We start from the raw sequence: 18,926 nt of genomic DNA, 5'->3' as shown, positions 1-18,926 counted from the left end.
TAGAGCCTGTGGTACATCCGGTCACTCTCAGATCCCAGAGAGAACAACGCAAAACCCAAAAAACACAAACAAGGGCTTCCCTCCACCGAGATTTGAAAGTATCTTGTCTCCTGATTGGTCCTCTGGTCAGGTGTTGCAAGTCACTGTTTGTTAACCCTTTACAGGTGAAAGAGACATTAACCCTTAGCTATCTGTTTATGACACCTGGGCAGAATTTCACCCCAGAACAACATCTCGCCACTTCTATGAAATCACGGGAGTTTTGGCTGAGACTGAATTCCTCTCTTTAGCTACAGGATAGATTCAGCCTGCCTAGCAGCAATGTGTACTTCTCCTGCTGAAGTCACTCAGCCCTGACCTGGAAGGGCTATCTCCTGATAGTTTAGTCTCCCCAGCCCATTCAATCCTTGGCCCTTCTACTAAGATTGCCAGCAAGGCTATCAGTTAATATCTATTGCATCAGTGGTGGTTTTTCTGGTATGGGCCAACTGTCCACTAGGTGCTGGAATAATACCACCAGACTCATTCCATGTGTGCAACTCAAAGGTTATTAGATGATAGTGGCTTTGGGTCACTACTAGGATATGTTGGATTTGAACCAGCTCTTCAGAGATGGAAGATTTTATCTGACTATCGATAGGAACATAAAGATTGCTCTGCTGTATGAGAATAATGGTCCATCTAGTCCAGTGTTTCTCAAACTGGGGTTGCCGCTTGTGTAGGGAAAGCCCCAGGCAGGTCAGGCCGGTTTTTTAACCTTCCCCCATCCTCAGGTTTGGCCGATCGTGGCTCCCACTGTCCACTGTTCGCTGCAGGCCAATGGGGGCTGCTGGAAGTGGCAGCCAGTAAGTCCCTCCCAGCAGCTTCCAGCAGCTCCCATTGGCCTGGAGCAGCAAACCGCTGCCACTGGGAGCCACGATTGGCTGGACCTGCAGACGGAGCAGGTAAACAAACCGGTCCGGCCCGCCAGGGGCTTTCCCTACACAAGTGGCGACCGCAGTTTGAGAAACACTGATTTAGTCCAATATCCTGTTTTTGAATGTAATTAGTACCAGATACCTCAGAGGTAAGGGCTAGAAATCCTGCAATAGGAAGTTATGGGATAACCTGCATACATGGAAAGTTTCTTCCTGACCTGCATCGGATAGAGGTTCTCTTATGCCCTGAAGCATGGGGGTTTATATCTCTTCCAAAACTTTCTTCTAGACTTAAGTCTCCTGAGTGTCCCACTTTCTCTATATTACCATTTATCAAGACGTTGATCAAAGCAGTGAGAGAAAACAGTAAAAGTTCTAACATTGGAGACTGTTTCACTTCTCTCCAGTGCTCTTTCTAGCTTTCCAACACGATGTAAACAGATGTAAATTTTTTTCTCTTTGGCAAGAAAATCTGTTACGTTAGTGTCAAATAACAAGGGTAAAAAGTGTCATTGCATGCCTTTTCTGTCTGGAGTTTCACCAGCATTTTAATAAACTGAATGATTTCTTTGCATTAAGTCTATCCTGGTATTAAGTGATTTGGGGACCTGCTTTGAAGACATTGAGACACAACATCTTCACTGCTATCCTTAAACCAGCGGAAAGGGACTGTCACTTTGCTAGTGAAGGATGGATTATTATGGATTTTACCCCCCTGTAGATTCTAATTTGGGATTTACGCAGCATACAGCCAAGCCAGTGAAGCAGTTGCAGCTGCTGGAGACTGATACAATGGACGTGATTGTGCTGGAGCACTGGCTGGCACTTTGTTTCACAATCAGCCTGATGGCTGGTTTTAAAAAGCCTCGCTCCATTGCTTTCTAGGCAACGGTAGCTTCTCTGTGACTGGTGTTAAAGTTGATAAAACTTAGCCATATTGTGGGTTTTCAGGTGATATAAATCAACATAGCTCCATTCAAAGTGATGGTGGTATGCCAGCTGAGAACTTGACACTCTATGTGGCTGTAGGCTAGTCAAATAACTTGTCCATGCCTCAGTTTCCCCAGCTATGATCTGGGTACAATAATAAGTACATAATTACCCATGGTCCTTGCATGTTAGTACATAGTCCCTCCACTCCTGCACTCCCTGCATGTAACAGGCTGCTTTGAAAAGCACTCGGTGACACCTTGCCTGGGAAAACCAAATTCCATTTTACAGCTTTGATCTGTGGGTGTCTGTTCCAATTTTTTTTTTAAGTTTAATCTTAATAAAAGGGTCACTTAACCTTGGCTATGTGAAAACAATTGCACTAACCAATGTCTGGATCGACTCCACTGCATTCTTTTTAAACAACCGACAAACCTTCCTTTCATGAACTTGAGAGGAGCAAGGCATGAGTTACAATATTTACTTAACCCTTTGCAGGTGGCGCGCAGAGTCCCAAGACAAAGCCGATTTCTGCAGAGGCTGGTATGTATCCGGCTGCCTATTTATTTCATTGCATAAAAGCAAGCACTCAGCATGTATGTATTTGGATGCAAGCACGTGGGCGTGAATAAACTTAGTGGCGGCCTATCCCAGGCTGAGAGCTCTAGAGGGTGAATTCCTGTCATGTATCCACACCGCAGGTATTGCATGAGTAGTGGTAACTGAAACATGTCCCAACACGACCCCATTAATCTTCTGCAACCCCTATCTGTAGAACATTGCTTAGTCTGAGTTCAGCTGGGATCCAGCCTCTCTACTGTGACAGCCAGCAAGGTGGTCAATCATTGGTAAATGTGGTGATGATGTGGCCATTTATCCATTGAGCCCGGGAGTAACGTCTCACATACTGTAGGCCACTGACTAGCAATCAGATGGTAACAGCTGTTAATCACTATGATCCTCAGCCAGATTTGAAACAGCAGCATACAGGTGCATGGGTCTGTATCCCTGGAATGACCTGTTAGAGGGCTTTTTCCTTCACTGTCTCACTTCCCTGGTCCTGCTCGCATGAACAGACAGCAACAATACCTGAAGTCTGAAGGTGCAAACAATTCAATGTTTATTGGGGTGAACTTCCAGCAAGCAATGATTCCAGTTTCCCTCCTCCGTGCCCCCCTTTCCAGCTCTGATGCCACAGAGCCTGGCCTGTGTCCCTGTTCCCATTCCCTGTTCCCATCCCCCCCCTTAGCGAAACCTGATTCCAATTCCCCCATCCCCATTCCCTGTTCCCATTTCCTCCTTACTTCCTGATTGACTGCAGACTATATAAAGCAACAAAGAGTCCCGTGGCACCTTATAGACTAACAGATGTATTGGAGCATAAACATTTGTGGGTGAATACCCACTTCGTCAGATGCATGTATTCATCCACAAAAGCTTATGCTCCAATACGTCTGTTAGTCTATAAGCTGCCACAGGACTCTTTGTTGCTTTTTACAGATCCAGACTAACATGGCTACCCCTCTGATACCTACAGACTATATAGTAAAACTTCAGTTCTGCTTAGCTATACCTTAACCAATCATTTTACTGAAATCTAACTAACCAATCCTAACATACTGTAACAGGCTTATTTAACCAATTATATCCCAGCACCTTAATTAGTTTACGCCCAACAAAATTAATTATACAGCAAACAGAAAGAATCACAGAACCAGGCAGAGATTATACAGACAAACAATAGGGAAGTGGAGACCACAGTGGTAGAACAATATAGAAATGAAGATTTCCGACCCTAGCTATTGATAAATGAGTTCTTGCCAGACAGGACACTATCAAACCAAGTTTCCTTTTACATCTTCTAGGCTCTTCCCTTCCTCTGGAGGGAATAGATTGGATCACCTTCCTAACAGCCCCAGATTGCCTTATTTCAATGCGACTAGTTTGGAATGTGAGGATGTGACCATTCACTTCCCAGCTTATGGCTGCCTCTGCTGCTTAGCCTAGGAACAGGGCCTCAGACTGTCACAGTGAGAGAAGGCCCTTACACCGGCAGACAATGATTTTGATTCTTTCTTTTATACCTCTATAACTAGCTAAGTGATAAGAATACACCTAAATTCTTTCTTTTATACCTCTATAACTAGCTAAGTGATAAGAATACACCTAAATTCTTAAAGTATAGGCCTTTGCAGACAGGCCTGAATATCTCTATCCTAACATGACCCAGTCTTGGTTCTTACTTTTAATAAGAATTAGACACCAGGTCAAGTTGTTTTTATCAAAGCAACCACCGCCAGTGAAAACGCAGGCATATATTTACTGCTTTTTTCATACTTCCCAGCACATGGGGTAAGCAGGAATAAATTCCCTGTTTGGCATGAAAAATCTATTCTCTCACTATAGTGAAATGCCTTGAAAAAACAGCGCCTTGCCTGGTGAAATAGTAGCGCTCTCATCCGCTACCTCTGAGTGCCCCCGCGTTTGTTTTTAAAAAGGAATCGTTTTCTTAATATCTCTTCTCATCTTCCTAAGGGGCTTTAATAACAAGGAGTGGAGAAAACAAAAGAGAGAGTGCACACGGACACAGCTGTAGGTCAGAACTTCATGCAGTAAGAAGTTGTGCAAGAACTCTAGGGAATGCATAAAATTTTCAGACAGGAACTTGGGCTAAACGCCAGCCCAGAGCCTAGCCACCTGTTTTGAAACCACCTCAGCAAACTCTCCACTACTGTTCACACAAAGAGTAACATGCTGCTTGCAGGTCTGGGGGAATGAGTCAGCAGTTTCTCCTCTCCACCTAGAAGATGAGAACTGGGTGTGTGTGTTTGTCTCTCAGTCCATCTGTTCAGCAGGATAGGGGTTGCCAGTTTTGGTTGCACGTATTCCTGGATGGTTCATGCCTCGACATAATCTTGAATTAAAGATTAATCTTTAATTCCTGGAAATGCCAGGACAATCCTGGAGGGTTGGCATCCCTATAGCAGGGACCTCTACCATCAGAAGGGGGAAAACCTTGAATGAAGGTTTCCCATTGCGGTCGACCTGAGTCCTGCGGCTGTTCCAAGTTATAAGTGGTAGCCACCCTGCCCTCAACAGAATTCGAATGCATTTGAGGCTTCAAATGAATCCAGGTGAAACTCAGTGGTTTTGATTCAGTTTTGCTGCTGCGTTTGGGGAAGGTTTCGAAGCTGCCCTTCAAAGTGAAAGTCAGGACGGTGGTGTGAACCCAGGAGGTTCGAAACTAGAGAAGATGCTGCACCTTGTGTGGCTCTAAATTATAACAGCTCCCCCCTCTCTTCTTTACTTCCGCTTCTGATTGGCCATCCGATTCCTTATTGGAGTCACTTGCAATCCCAGTAATAGCCAGTTAAATATACAGAACATCATGGGCAGCGTGTGACTCCTGCATTTGAGGAGGCTAGGCCTAAGTGTTGTGGTCCCACCCGCTGCTCTGCCCTGAGGCCCACCCCCAGCTCCGATCCCATTTGGCCTCCTCTCCTGCAGGCCCCACCACACTCCATCCCCACTCTGCCCCTGACCCAGCTCCTGCTCAGCCCCCTCCCTAGAGGGGCCCCCTGCTTGCTGCTCATGCCTCTCTGCTCCCTTCCCCGAGGAGCCCCCCTGCCAGCTACCCAGGCCTCTCCGCCCCCTCCCTTTAGGAACCCCTGCTGCTCACATCTCTCTACCTCTCAGGGGGCGAAGAGGTGTGAGCAGAAGGCGGGGAGGGGGGCATGTGGGAAGCCGTGGACAAGCCTGAGAGCTCGGTGGGGGGGAGAGCTCGGCATCATGGGGGAGAGCATGAGAGGTGGGCAGCGGGGGTCCGCAGGAGAAGAAGCAAAGCATGGCAGAGTGAGGGCAGGGTCACGGAGGAAGCATGGGAGCAGGGCCTCGGGGCGCACAGTATGCTGAGCTACAGCCTGGACGCCATTTTGGTGGCTGCATTCCAGGGGAGACTAAGCCTCCCCTGGCCTCTTATACGAGCTGCCCATGCAAAACATTGAATAAAAGGACCCACAGAGAACTAGCTGAATTTAGAAATAGGCCTGAACCAAAGCTCCAGATCAGACTTCCCCTCGCCTGGCACTTTAGGGGAATGAGATTCTACATTAGGGAAATTCACATTGCCGTAACTACTTCCGTGCATTTACACCAGTGCAACTCTTAATGCAGATGCTCTGAGCTCCTGCTAAGCAAGCGGTTACAATGATACAGCATAAGGCAGAACTTTGCCAGACCTGGATTTTTGCAGATGCCCCCTTCCTTTATAATGATCATGTCTGGAGTGTTCCTAAGTCAGCCAAAAATGGAGTGCCTGCTTCTGATGCCTGCACTTCCCCCCTTCTCATGTGGACTAGCCTTTTACTCTGAGAAGATGCCTTTTCATTTCAATGAGACCATTATCACAGAAAGGGATTGCTCATTAGAAGAATGGCAGAAATGGGACCTACATTTGCTAGTCCACTCAGGTGCATCTGTGAGTTTATTTGTGTGATAGTGTTATCTCTTTGGCAGCCTTCCTACATTGGAGGATCAGCTGTTTACTGATCAAGCCAACATGCCGCAGAAATTTTTCTTGTTGGTTATTTAGAGTAGTTACATTAAGCTTAGGTCTTCCAAATTCAAAACTTCTTGGATTTATGGGGATACTGCTGTCCAAGTGCGTATGAGCCCTGAGAAGCACTTCATCCCAGGACTTGTGCGTAAAAGTACATTCCCAAGATGCATAATTTGGCAATCAGCTCTCAATTGCTACAATCCCTACTTCATCCAAGCTGGATGGGGTCCAGAGTGTTCTAAAAAGTATATTTTCCTAGATGAGACTCAGCTGTGTACATGTTTTCTATTAAGGCTGTTCCAGCTATCATTTGAGAGCTATAGAACTGATCGTTCCATTGAGTTCAGTTGAGCTTTGCTGGTTCACACCCGCTGAGGATCTGTCCCTGTACATTTTAAGACTTGGTTGCATGCATCCTTATTTGGCTCCAGTGAGAATTTGGCAGCATAGTGTAATGGCTACTGAGGAGACCTTACATAAAATTTCCACAAGCTAACAAGGAGATTTGTCTAGGACCGTGGTTCTCAAATCTTTCCCAGACCATGACCCCATGTCATGGCTGGACAAAGTTTTGGGAATCTCCTCCTATCTGGCCCTAAAGAAAGAGAAGGTGGTTATAACCCTCTGAAACCCATTCATGACCCCCATATTGAGAACACCTGATCTAGGATGTACCCAGATTTCACAAGTACTTTTCATAGCATATGTCTCGGCTCGCTTTTTGTAGACATCTCACACTGGCACTGGGCAGAATGAATGTGGACTGTGCCCTAGACAGTGCATAGGGAGGTACCGTGCCCTTCGTGCAACCTTTCCCCACTGATCTGAAGCCCTGAGGAAAACCCCCACCCTGCCTAAGGTTCACAAAGGGGCTCTAACACTCTTCATCTTACAAGATTTTATAAGGCTGTTTGTTCGCATCTCATATTAAATCCTTCTGTGCCGCAAAGAAATGCCACAAGGGTGGGTTGTTTGGCTTTTAACATTGATGATGCTAATGGGTAACTGTTCAATTCCTACAGGAGACCAAGCCAAGGATGGCTGAGTTCACAGTGAAATCCACAATCATTTCCCGCTATGCCTTCACCACCGTTTCCTGCACCATGGTGAACAGCGGGTCTGAGGCCAAGGAAGGCACCTTTGAGATGCAGATCCCAGCTGCAGCCTTTATCTCCAACTTCACCATGTATGTGGCACTTTTGCTTCTCCATGGGTTTCCGTCCCTTCTTGTCTCACTGCAGGATGAGAGGGTGTGTGGTGACTTGTCCCCCTCCTCTGGCCCTCCTAGGTGCAGGCTGGGCCATGAGTCCAACAGCACTGGAGGGATGCCGCTCCCCTGGAAGATCAGGGCCCTACGAATCTATTTGATTCCTTCATGCTGAAAGCCTGCTGGTAGGTCTGGTTCTGACAAGCGTCCCCAGATTAGAACCTCATCTCTGGAGCCTGCCAGAGTGAATGGAAATCTCAGGAGAACAGGCTTTCTTGGAGAATTTAACAGGATGGTTTTCCCCATGGCTGAAGAACTTGGGGCTAAAACCAGCCCTAGAGACAGGATGAGCCACACCTGTCAGGTGCTCCCAAGAGTGAAAAAAAGAACAGGAAGTTGCAGTAAAGGGAGAAGCCCAGGAAAGTCTTCTGAGGTTTGTAGGAACTGCTGGATGCAAGAAGGCTCCTGCAGTGCCCCGAGTCAGCAGGGAAAAAAGAAAGCTGAAGAAGCAGGAGAGAGTGGGAGAAAGCTGTCCAGGCGGGGGAGCCTGGGCCAGACCCTGTCTAAGTAGGGCAGTGGCTGTAAAGGCCAACTGGGATGAAGACTGTGTAAATTTGAGTTTTGTGTTACTTTGGGTTGATCAAGACACTGAATTGCTTGGGGCCCAGAGCACCTGTTTTGTATCAGAGACGTAACTACATGGGACCCCTTGTGGGGATTGTTTGAATCACCTTTGAAATGTGAGTTCTTAAAGGGCCTTGAAGAGGGGGAGCAGGCAGGAAGCCACAGAATGACCTTTGCCTAGTGAGGCTCTTTGGAGGCTGCCTGTGTTACAGAGAGACTTCAGGTACTTCCAGGTGGGCTCCATACTGCTTGTCCACAGCGGGGTTACCACCCATGGGGTATTCTTAGGAATATTTCTTCACTGGTATCAAATGTCCTAAGACCCATTCCTAGTAAGAAACTGTCATAAACATACAGCTAAGGGTAGCATAAAATCCCTCCTTTACCTGTAAGAGGTTAAGAAGCTCAAATAACCTGGTTGGCACCTGACCAAAAGGACCAACAGGGGAAGAAGATCCTTTCAAATCTGTGGGGGGAAGTTTTTGTTTGTGCTCTATTTGTTGTTCTCTCTGGGACAGAGAGAGACCACGGCAGGAAAAACACATCTCCTAAACCCCTACCTGAAATAAGCATCTAAGATTACAAATTGTAAGTAATAGCAAGGAAATGCATTAGATTATCTTTGTTTTAGCTTATGAATTTTCCCTATGCTAAGAGGGAGGTTTATTCCTGTTTTTTGTAACTTTAAAGTTTTGCCTAGAGGGGAATCCTCTGTTTTAAATCTTATTACCCTGTAAAATTACCTTCTATTCTGGTTTTACAGTGGTGCTTCTTTTACTTTTTTCTTTATAATAAAGTTCTGTTTTTAAGAACCTGATTGTCTTTTAGTGTCCTAAAAACCCAAGGGTCTGGTCTGTGTTCACTTTGTTTACCTATTTGGGTTGGTAGATTATTCTCAAACCTCCCCAGGAAAGGGAGTGAAGGAGCTTGGGGGGATATTTTGGGGGAAACAGGAATTCCAAGTGTTCCTTTTCCTGAATCTTTGTCTCAATCACTTGGTGGTGGCAGCAAAACCATCCAAGGACAAGGAATTTATGCCTTGGGAAAGTTTTTGACCTAAGCTGGTGGAATATAAGCTTAGGGGGTCTTTCATGAGAGTCCCTACATCTGTACCCCAGAGTTCAGAGTGGGTGGGAACCCTGACAGAATCATTTAATTCGATCTGTAATTTGAAGCCTTTAAATCATGATCTGAGGACTTCAGTAGCTCAGCCAGAGGTAGAGGTCTATTACAGGAGTGGCTGGGTGAGGTTCTGTGGCCTGCAATGTGCAGGAGGTCAGACCAGATGATCACGATGGTCCCTTCTGACCTTAGTCATATCAGATTGGAGGGCAGTGATCGATACAGTGGGGGTTGATTTATCGCACCTAGTATAGATGCGATAAATCAACCGCTGAGCACACTTCCGTCGACTCCAGTACTCCACTAGAACGAGGAGCGCAAGTGGAGTCGATGGGAGAGCATCAGCTGTTGACTTACTGCAACGAAGACACCACGGTAAGTAGATCTAAGTATGTCGACTTCAGCGGTAGTGTAGACAAGTCCTATGAGATGGAAGTCTGTTTGCAAGCAATAGCAACACAGAGATTGAGACACACTGATAAAAAGATAGGATTTTTTGCCATAAATAAAATGCTGGAGGTAGGTGTCCCTTGTAAATAGCTTTGTCCCCTGCTTTCTCTACTATTGTCCTTTATTCACTTGGAATTATGTGCTGAGCTGCAGAAAAGGGAATGGTAACTGATGTTTGGGGACTATCCAGACGACAAAGGGGTTCTATCACTGCCTCCTTTGTAACTTTGGGTGCCCTTGTGTTATGCTGCTACAGCCTACAAGCGTAAAGATCTTGACCCTGGTTTCCACCACCCTAGTTACTCCTTGCAGGGTGATTTCAGTTACCCCTTCTGGTCTTGAGTCCCCCCCAAATCCATCTCCCTGAGGGCTTAACTACCAGACACTCAGACTTTTCCTCTCTGGTTCGTCACTGCCAAAGGAGTGAAATCTGCCCCCAGTTATCATTACGCTGTGGCACACACAGGACCGGCGCTAGAGTTTTTCGTGCCCTAGGCACACGGCCATTTCGCCACCCCGCATGGCGCTCCCGCGGCTCCGGTGGAGCTGCCGCAGCCGTGCCTGCAGCAGCTCCGCCAGAGCTGCGGACCAGCAGACCCTCTGCAGACATGACTGCAGAAGGTCCACCGGAGCCGCCTGCTCCCCCGCCCCGGCAAAAAGCCGCCCCCCGAAAATCCTGGCGCCCTAGGCGATTGCCTAGTTTGCCTCAATGGAAGCGCCGGCCCTGGGCACACATACTCCACGAGTTTGCGCAGCAGAGACCTGCTGGGGATAAAAATAAACAAAAAGTTTTATTTCATAGAAAAATCATAGATGTGAAGAGGAAACAGTAAGGCCTGGTCTACACAGCAGAGTTAGGTTGACATGATGCAGCTTACACTGATCTAACTGTGTAAGCGACTACACTACAATGTCCTCCCACTGATTTAACTCACCCTCTATGCAGACCTAATAACTCCACCTCCACAAGAGGCATAGTGCTTAGATCGACATAGCTGGGTCAATGCAGTGTCCATGTAGACACTGTGTTGCTTATATCTGCTGTTGCTGCCTTTGACAACTGTAGTCCCTCTGCCCTGGGCTGACAGTTGCTGGGTGGGATTCTCTGAGGCCATAACCCACAGAGCACTTGGCCCTTTGGCCTATGCCCAGCACAGAAACATGCCCAAGCATTGTTGCTGTGCTAGGATGAGCCTCACATCCGTATTTGTCTCCATGACTGCGGATCTGTAAGGCTGATGTCTCTTAACCCTACAGGATCATCGGAGACAGGATTTACCAAGGGGAAGTCACTGCGAAAGAAAAGAGAACCCGCAATCAGGACAAAAAGGGGGATAATAAACATTCTGGTCCCATAGATCGCAGGTGAGTATTGTTTCCTCTGGCTGTCATTTTGGGCAGAGTTCTGACATTACTTCTTTATACCATTAAAAGGTATTTCCTTTCTCTCTACTTTGTGGTCTTTTTATTTCTCTGTGACAGGGCCTGGGATTTATGTAGTCTAACATAGGGACTTATACAGCCCCCACTACCATCGGTGCAGAACATCTCACAACATCACTGGGAGGCAGCACTGTGTTGTTATTCCCATTTTACAGATGAGGCAAAGAGAGGCTAAGTGAGTTGCCAAAGTTCACATAGGAAGTCTGTGACAGAAGAGGGAATTGCCATGGGGGCTAATGAGTCCTAGCCTAGTTTTCTAACCACTGGACCACCCTTATCCTCCCTCTCTCTGCTCTGAACTTCATTCCTTTTTTATGCGTCTGTCATAGTCTTACCCAAGCTTAGTAATACGAGCCTTTTAAAATCTCTCCTCCTCTGGAAGCCTGCTGTTTACCCCTGAGTATTTCTGTTGCCTGTCTTTGCATCCTCATTTAATGGGGAACACTAGCTGCTGACACAAAGGACCCAGCCTCAGGAAACCATTAACTTCAGGGTGTGGCTCATGATGTAAAAACAGCATGTGAAGGTCTCTGAATTTCCGTTGCAGGGAGAATGGAGTAGAGACTTTCAAAGCCTCTGGCACTATTCCACGCAAGACCCAGGCCATCTTCACGCTGCATTACGAAGAGCTCTTGCAAAGGCGCCTGGGAAAATATGAGTATACTGTCAGCATCCGACCCCAGCAGCTCGTGGGCAGGTTACGTGTGGAGGTGAACATCCTAGAGAACTCAGGCATCATTTCTCTGGAGGTGCTGCCGCTCCAAAACAGCAAGCAGAGGGGCATCAAGAAAGTCATAGGTGAATAGCCCGTGTGGCCTACAGCGGTGATTGCGTCTCTTCTTGTGAACTAGGCTGGGCCCGGTTAGTACATGTGTAATCCCGGCAGACCCTGGTCGTCGGCAGCCGGGATCGAAGCTGGGAGCTAATGCGTGAGCCTCGTTTACTGGCTGAGCTAAAAGATACCTTTCTCTTAGCCAAGCCTGTAGCAGGCTCATCAAGCTTTAGCTGGTTTAGTCACCACTAGAGGGAGACAGTGTGCCACCCCAAGCAGGCAAGGGTTACACATGGACGGGATGGAAGATCTCCAGGGAAATCCCAGACGGATGGTGTAGATCTATAAACTACACTCTTCCCTCAGAATCGGCCATAAATCAGTGCCCCCGTGTTGCATTAGGTGACACTGAGCTGCGGAGGGAGCCACCTTTTGATGGAGTCGTAAAACTGAGGCCTGGACCTTACACAACCATTGAAGACCATAGGGAACTTCTCACAAGGTAGGGAGTGGTCTGAACCCTGGTGGCCTGGCCAGATGCCAGCGTGGGTTTCATATTTCAGTGTCATTTCAATTAGAAACATTATTCCTTACTTCCCTGCTGAGCCACTGTGGTGCAGTGTGGTTGACACATTCTGCCCCAGGCGGCTGCAGTTCAGGGGTAGGCTGCTGCTTTCAGCATTTTGACTCTCTAACTATCTGGCAGTCTCCATCCCCGATAGGGCAGGGATGCAGTATAATAGCAATGACCATTAAGGATTTTTAGGAGCTATAATGGTGGGACTTCAGCCTACATTCAGAGAGGTCCTTGTTTTTTGTGGCTTTAAGCCGGCATATGCGTATGTGTATGTCTAAACAGCTAAAGAAAACTTTGAATCCTATTGAAAAGGGTCTGATCCAAAGTCCACTAAAGTCAATGGGAGTCTTTCAAATGACTTGGATGGGCTTTGAATCAGGCTTTGAATCAGATGTGACGTTCAGCATCTGAGAAGCCTCCTTCCTGGCTCCGGATCTCCTGGGAACTGCTGAAGTAACTTGTGTTTCCATCCAAGTGGACCAAAGCAGACAGGAAATCCTGCCTTTCAGAACACAGGAAATTTCATTTTTTTGCCGAAGCAGCAGAGACCAGGTGCAATGCTGGGGAGTCTAGCGTTGCCCCATAGGCTGCTCAAAGCCTATTGTTTTTCTTCTGCAAATGGGCAGCATAGACCATACGATGCTATAACTTTGTCTGGAAGCCACTGCATGGTAGCAAAAACCCCAGGCTAACATCAAGTGGGAGATGGCCTTGCACTAGGATATGAGCCTGAAGGATCATGGGTCTCAAACCCAGGTCTGGGGGTCCCCCAGACCACAGCCACCTTCTAGCATCTTGCTGGTACCAGCAGGGAGCATGGGCTGGCTGCTCCTTGCTCACAAGAGGCACTGCCCACAAAGCTTCCAATTGGAGGCGTCCGGCTTCTCTGATTGGCTCAAACTCACTACTGTAGCCAGAAGGAAGCACGGGAAGTTGTCTGAACAACTAGGTGAATCCCTGGCTGGTTCCTCCATTGGACTCATCCTGTTAGCCTGACTCCTAAGCTGTTTTGTTCCTGATTTGTGCCTTCCTGTCCTGCTCCTGGTTCCTGCTCTCCTGTCTTATTCCAGATCCCTGCTCCTACCCCCACTCTTGGCTACTGATTCTGGCTCTGCCTCTTGGCTTGATGCCCGCCTCTGGCTCTGACCCTTGGCTCAACCCCCGACTTTGTTTCTGTTGCTGACCAGAATCTTGCTCTGACCACTAGATCTGACCATCTACGTCCCGGTCTGTGACAGTAGGGTCAGATCCTCAACAGCTGTAAATCAATATGACTCTAGTGAATTCTGTGATTTATACTGTGTGAGGATCTGGCCTGGAACGTGTGACTATGGAATAAAACAAAAGCCTCAGTCCTATTCCTATCAAATCTGAGGTCCGAGGATTGGGCCTGAATGCTGCTGTTGCCCAGTGAGTTCAGTGAGCCTCGGATCAGGCTTTGGATCAGGCAAAGCATCTGCAGCCACTGTTGGTAGGGTAAAATGATAAAGGTTGTCAGTCCCCTTGATTTAGCTTAGCTGAGGTGAGGAAAGGATGTTTCCCCTTGGGGTCATAGTTCATGCTGAGCAGGGGCGGCTCCAGGCCCCAGCAGGCCAAGCGCGTGCTTGGGGCAGCATGTCGCGGGGGGCGCTCTGCTGGTCACCGGGAGGGCGGCAGGCAGCTCCGGTGGACCTCCCGCAGGAGTGCCTGTGGAAGGTCCACCAAAGCCGCGGGACCAGCGGACCCTCCGCAGGCATGCCTGCGGGAGGTCCACCGGAGCCACCTGCTGCCCTCCTGGCGACTGGCAGAGCGCGTCCCGCAGCATGCAGCCCTGCCTGGGGCGGCGAAATGTCTAGAGCCGCCCCTGATGGTGAGATGCATTTCTGGTGTTACGCTTTCCTCCAAAGCATCTGGCATTGATCAAGGCCAGAGACAGGATAACTGAGCAGACACACCCTTTGTCTGTTCCAGCATGCATGTTCCTGTATTTAAACCACACATGGAAAAACTCAGTATTGGAGCGGCCTATCCAAATGTGACTCTGTAAGCACCAAACGTTCTGTGCAACGTAGCAAGAGGTTTAAAACATTTAATAAGAAAGTTGGACCCATCCAGTTCTCTTGTTATAAAAGTCTTCTCTGGCCATTAAAACCTATGTAAGTGAGACAGCACTGTCAATGTCATGACCAGAGGAGGGGACTGGAACCCAGGACTTCTGGATTTTATTCATACATCTGCTACTCACTCACTTTTGTGGTCTAGATTGTCACCCTTATTCATGTTGAGTGGTGTCTCACTCCTCCAGTGACAATATTGAAACCAGTAAGATCACCTCAGAGATGAGATGCTGCTCAGTGTAAAGAGGGAGCAATCTGGCCCTCTCTAAACTTGAGCAAGTCATGCAGGCTCTCTGCTTGGCCGTTCCCATCTGTAAAACTGCTACAATGAAGCCTACAGTATTTCTTGCATAGGTGTTGATTAAAATTTAAAAAGTGCTTTGAGATCCTTGAATGAAAGGCCAAATTAGCAGAATAAACGAGAACGAGAGTAACATTTTCAGAAGCACACAAGTCCTGTTTTCCAAAGTGACTTAGGCTTCCAAGTCATTTAGGTGCTTTCTGAACATTTTGCCCTGAGACACAGGTGTTCCCGATTTATTCTCAGTGATTCAAACTGCCATAGCTTGCAAATCAAAGAGAAGTTTCTACCTTCCCCGCACCAAGTGCTGACCCTGAAGATTTAGCATGGGGTATGAAATCAAGCTGGGTTCCTTCTGCCTCTGTAACCATGACCAGAAATATTTGAACCCCACCATCAATGTCTGGGTATTAAACATTTGTGAGTGAAATGCCTACCTGCTGTAGTGATTGGCACTATGAACACGAACGAAACAAATGAACATTTTCCAGATGGATCTAGCAATCAAAATGTATCTGGCCATCACCCAGTCAGGGAATAGCCTCAAACATCTCTGAAGTGCCGAATGCATCTTCAGGATGCATTTGGAAGAGTCAAATTCCTGTCACCTGGCTAGATGTGTACTGGCTCTGCAGTTCCAGCCATAACAAGATCCTGGTGTCTCCATAAAGCACTTAAAGCAGGATGTACATGGGATTTAAAGGGACACAGAGAGGAGGTGCTCTCTGCTGAGGAAGGATAAGAGTCCCCATTCTCACATTTGTGAAGTAGCAGAACAGTCTTTGTTGTTGCAGAGGCAATGGAGAATGTTGTATTTCTGGCTGGGGATCTGAGCCACAAAGATCAGACTCAGCTCCAGACTCCTCCACAGTTTGATGCAGGGCTTAGGTTTGGTTTGTTATAAAGACAGAGGCTGTGTGGGGGTTCTGATTAGGTTTCGTCTTTGACTGACAAAGCTAAGCCAGGTCTCTCCAGTGTGTTTCCTTTGTAAGCAGGCTCACAGATACACAAACCAGCTGGGTTTATGTTTTTTTCCACAAGGAAGCCAGAGGGCACATGAGTTTGGGGAAATGATTTCCTGAGCTAGGCAGGTGTCTGCTCCCTTTCTGCCACTGTAACACAGATAATACAGCGCGAAGGAATCTGAGGCCAGGAATTCCTGCTCTTTCAGATGACCTCAAAACATAGTCACTTTCCACATGATGTCTAAGCCCAGAATTCCCTATTCCTTCTGCTGAGGCCCCATCTAATCCACACCTGGCACCTTTCTCTCCCTGTGAAGCAGTTTGGTGAGAATGTTTTGCCCATTGTGTACAGTAACCCCACATTCTCAGGTAAAACCAGACCCTGTAGTAGTTACCTCTGTTTCCTTTCTGTTTTACAGCTGGTGCTCAAAACCCCAAACTCCAGGGAGCTTTTGCTTTACCCTCCTCTCCTTCCACCTTCCTAGATGCTCCCATTTTAAAGCTCAGGATGAGCTCTGGGTTGGAGCTCTGTATCTGGACTCTCCCAAGCTCTAATCAAGTTTGAATTTGGCTTCACCTCTACACTTCATTGCTCGGGTAACATCCAATGAAGACAGATGTTAAAGGGTCAATTTTAGCAGAGGCGGTTTTGCTTTTGTCAGCCCAATTTGCACCGACAGTTGAATTCTAACAATTTGCCTTAATGCCTAGCTCATTGTGGGCATGAATCAGGCAGGTGGAAGCTCAAGCACTTGGATCTTGCAAGCCATTCGTTCTGCAGGTCAGATTAGACCAGGGGTTCTCAAACTGGGGGTCATGACCCATCAGGGGGTTGCGAGGTTATTACACGGGGGGGGGGGGGTTGTGAGCTTTCAACCTCCACCCCCAAACCCGCTTCACCTCCATAATGTTAAATGTAAAAAAATATTTTTAGTTTATAAAGGTCGCACTCAGAGGTTTGCTGCGAGAAAGGGGTCAGCGGTACGCAAATTTGAGAAGCACTGAATTAGACCTATGAAAAGGAAGGTCCGAGCCCTTTTGGATGTTTATCCCTAAATATAACCTCAGACTTTCCCCTCTAGGTCACTAGTTCAAATGGAGACCAGGGTAGTAAGTAGCAGGCAGTATTTGCTATATGTCCATTTTATTTGACATGTCTCCACATCACAACGGGCACCAGCTAGTTTGTTGGAGAGCTCAGTGGAAAGGACAAAGATGGACTGGGCAGAGTCTGAGCCACTTCCTCAACCATTCCTGCCCCTGTTGATGACTCTCTAGGCGACCTTGGCAAAGTCACCTAACCCCTCTCTCCAGGCCTCTCATGTGCCTCATGATCTGTACAATGAGGATAACACTTATCCACCTTTGTGAAGTGCTTTGAGATGATGAAAGGTGTTGGATAATTGCAAAGCCATACCTAGCACTTCTTGATCTCAAAGCACTTTACAAAAGAGATTAGGTGTCTTGATCCTCAGGTAACAGATGGGGAAAGTGAGGCACAGAGAGGCTATCTGACTTGCCCAATGGCAGACAGGAAGTTCATGGCAAGGCTGGAAGTAGAATCCATATCCCTAGATTCATCAGGTGGAGTACTTACCTGTGTCCAGGTAAGAGCCGCGTGAAATTTCTGTTTGAGGGAAGTGTGTAGGGGAAGCTTGCATAGCCACTGCCTATGATATATGATGAGGATCAAGAGGGTGCTTCCATTTCCAGTGTGATCTGGAGCATTTTACTAGCAATGAGGTAGGAATAGAGAGGTCACCTCTGTATTTGGCACTGGTATGACCGCTGCTGGAATCCTGTGTCCAGTTCTGGTGCCCACAGCCGGCACCAGACAAATTGCAAAGGGATCAGGGGAAAGCCGTGAGAATGGTTAAAGGATTACAAGACACATATAGTGATAGACTCAAAGAGCTCAATTTCTTTAGCTTAACAAAGAGACGATGACTTGATTACAGTCCATGAAGTATTTATGTGGGGAACAAATATTTGATAACGGGCTCTTCAATCCAGCAGAGAAAGATGTAGCATGATCCAATGGCTGGAAGTTAAAGCTAGACAAATTAAGACTGGAAATTAGGTGAAAATATGTAAGAGTGAGAGTAATTACCCATTGGAGCAATTTATTCAGGGTCGTGGTAGATGCTCCATCACTGACCATTTTAAAATCAAGACTGGATGTTTTTTTAAAAGATCTGCTCTGGGAATTATTTCAGGGAAGTTCTCTGGCCTGCGTTCTACAGGATGGCAGACTAGATGATCACAATGGTCCCTTCTGGCCGAGTAATCTATGAAATATATCAGCCTACCTGGCAGTGCAATTTCACTAATTGCTAGGGCTGCCTGTCAAACTCTGATAAAACCCAGAGAGGCGAAGGTGAAGCTCTCCAGGTAAATCAGAAAATGCAAATATTCTTTTAACACAGTGTTATGAATTCTGGACAGTTCCCGCATGTTGTCAGTTAGCCAAGATCTTTGAAGAGAGAAAAGGTGGATGAAAAGAAGTGCCAATCTCAGCACATCTGGTACACTGTATCTGAGGAGTGAACATCTCAGAGCCTGAACATCTATGCAGCAATTTTTATCCCCACAGGCTGAGCCCCAGGAGACTGAATCAGCTGACCCAGGCCAGCTGTGGCTGTGCTGCGGGTCTTTTATTCCAGTGTAGATGTACCCTGAGTTTCACATATATGGTTCAACAGGACAGGTGGACAGGAAGCATCTTTTTCAAAGAGGAAGTGACCCAAGGCCAGGATTTCACCCCTGGTGTCTTGAAATGCTTCTGGGTTTGTTTTAGATGCTGGAAACCCTGCGTTAGATTCCTGTAAGTGTAGAGGGAGGACTGATTTACACCAACTGAGCATCAGAGAATTTCTTCCTAAACCTCTTGAAGCTTAAGAGGAAACCCTTCCCTGCTTCCATTACTTTTCCCTTTACTGCTCCCTCTTGCTGTTCCATGGCAGG

General features: G+C 47.2%; 1 protein-coding gene across 1 annotated transcript in view; it reads left to right on the top strand.

The window, feature by feature from the left end:
* Positions 1-18,926, top strand: part of ITIH5 (inter-alpha-trypsin inhibitor heavy chain 5) — a 70,864-nt gene that overhangs the window by 4,753 nt on the left and 47,185 nt on the right. The window contains exons 2-5 of the mRNA XM_032773319.2: positions 2,346-2,390; positions 7,428-7,591; positions 11,066-11,173; positions 11,799-12,049. Of these exons, the coding sequence (XP_032629210.1) occupies positions 2,346-2,390; positions 7,428-7,591; positions 11,066-11,173; positions 11,799-12,049 (568 nt within the window). The remainder of the gene's footprint in view (positions 1-2,345; positions 2,391-7,427; positions 7,592-11,065; positions 11,174-11,798; positions 12,050-18,926) is intronic.

This window comes from Chelonoidis abingdonii, chromosome 1 (genome assembly GCF_003597395.2).
Source record: "Chelonoidis abingdonii isolate Lonesome George chromosome 1, CheloAbing_2.0, whole genome shotgun sequence".
NCBI lineage: Eukaryota > Metazoa > Chordata > Testudines > Testudinidae > Chelonoidis > Chelonoidis abingdonii.
This window is presented reverse-complemented; position numbering and strand designations above follow the sequence as displayed.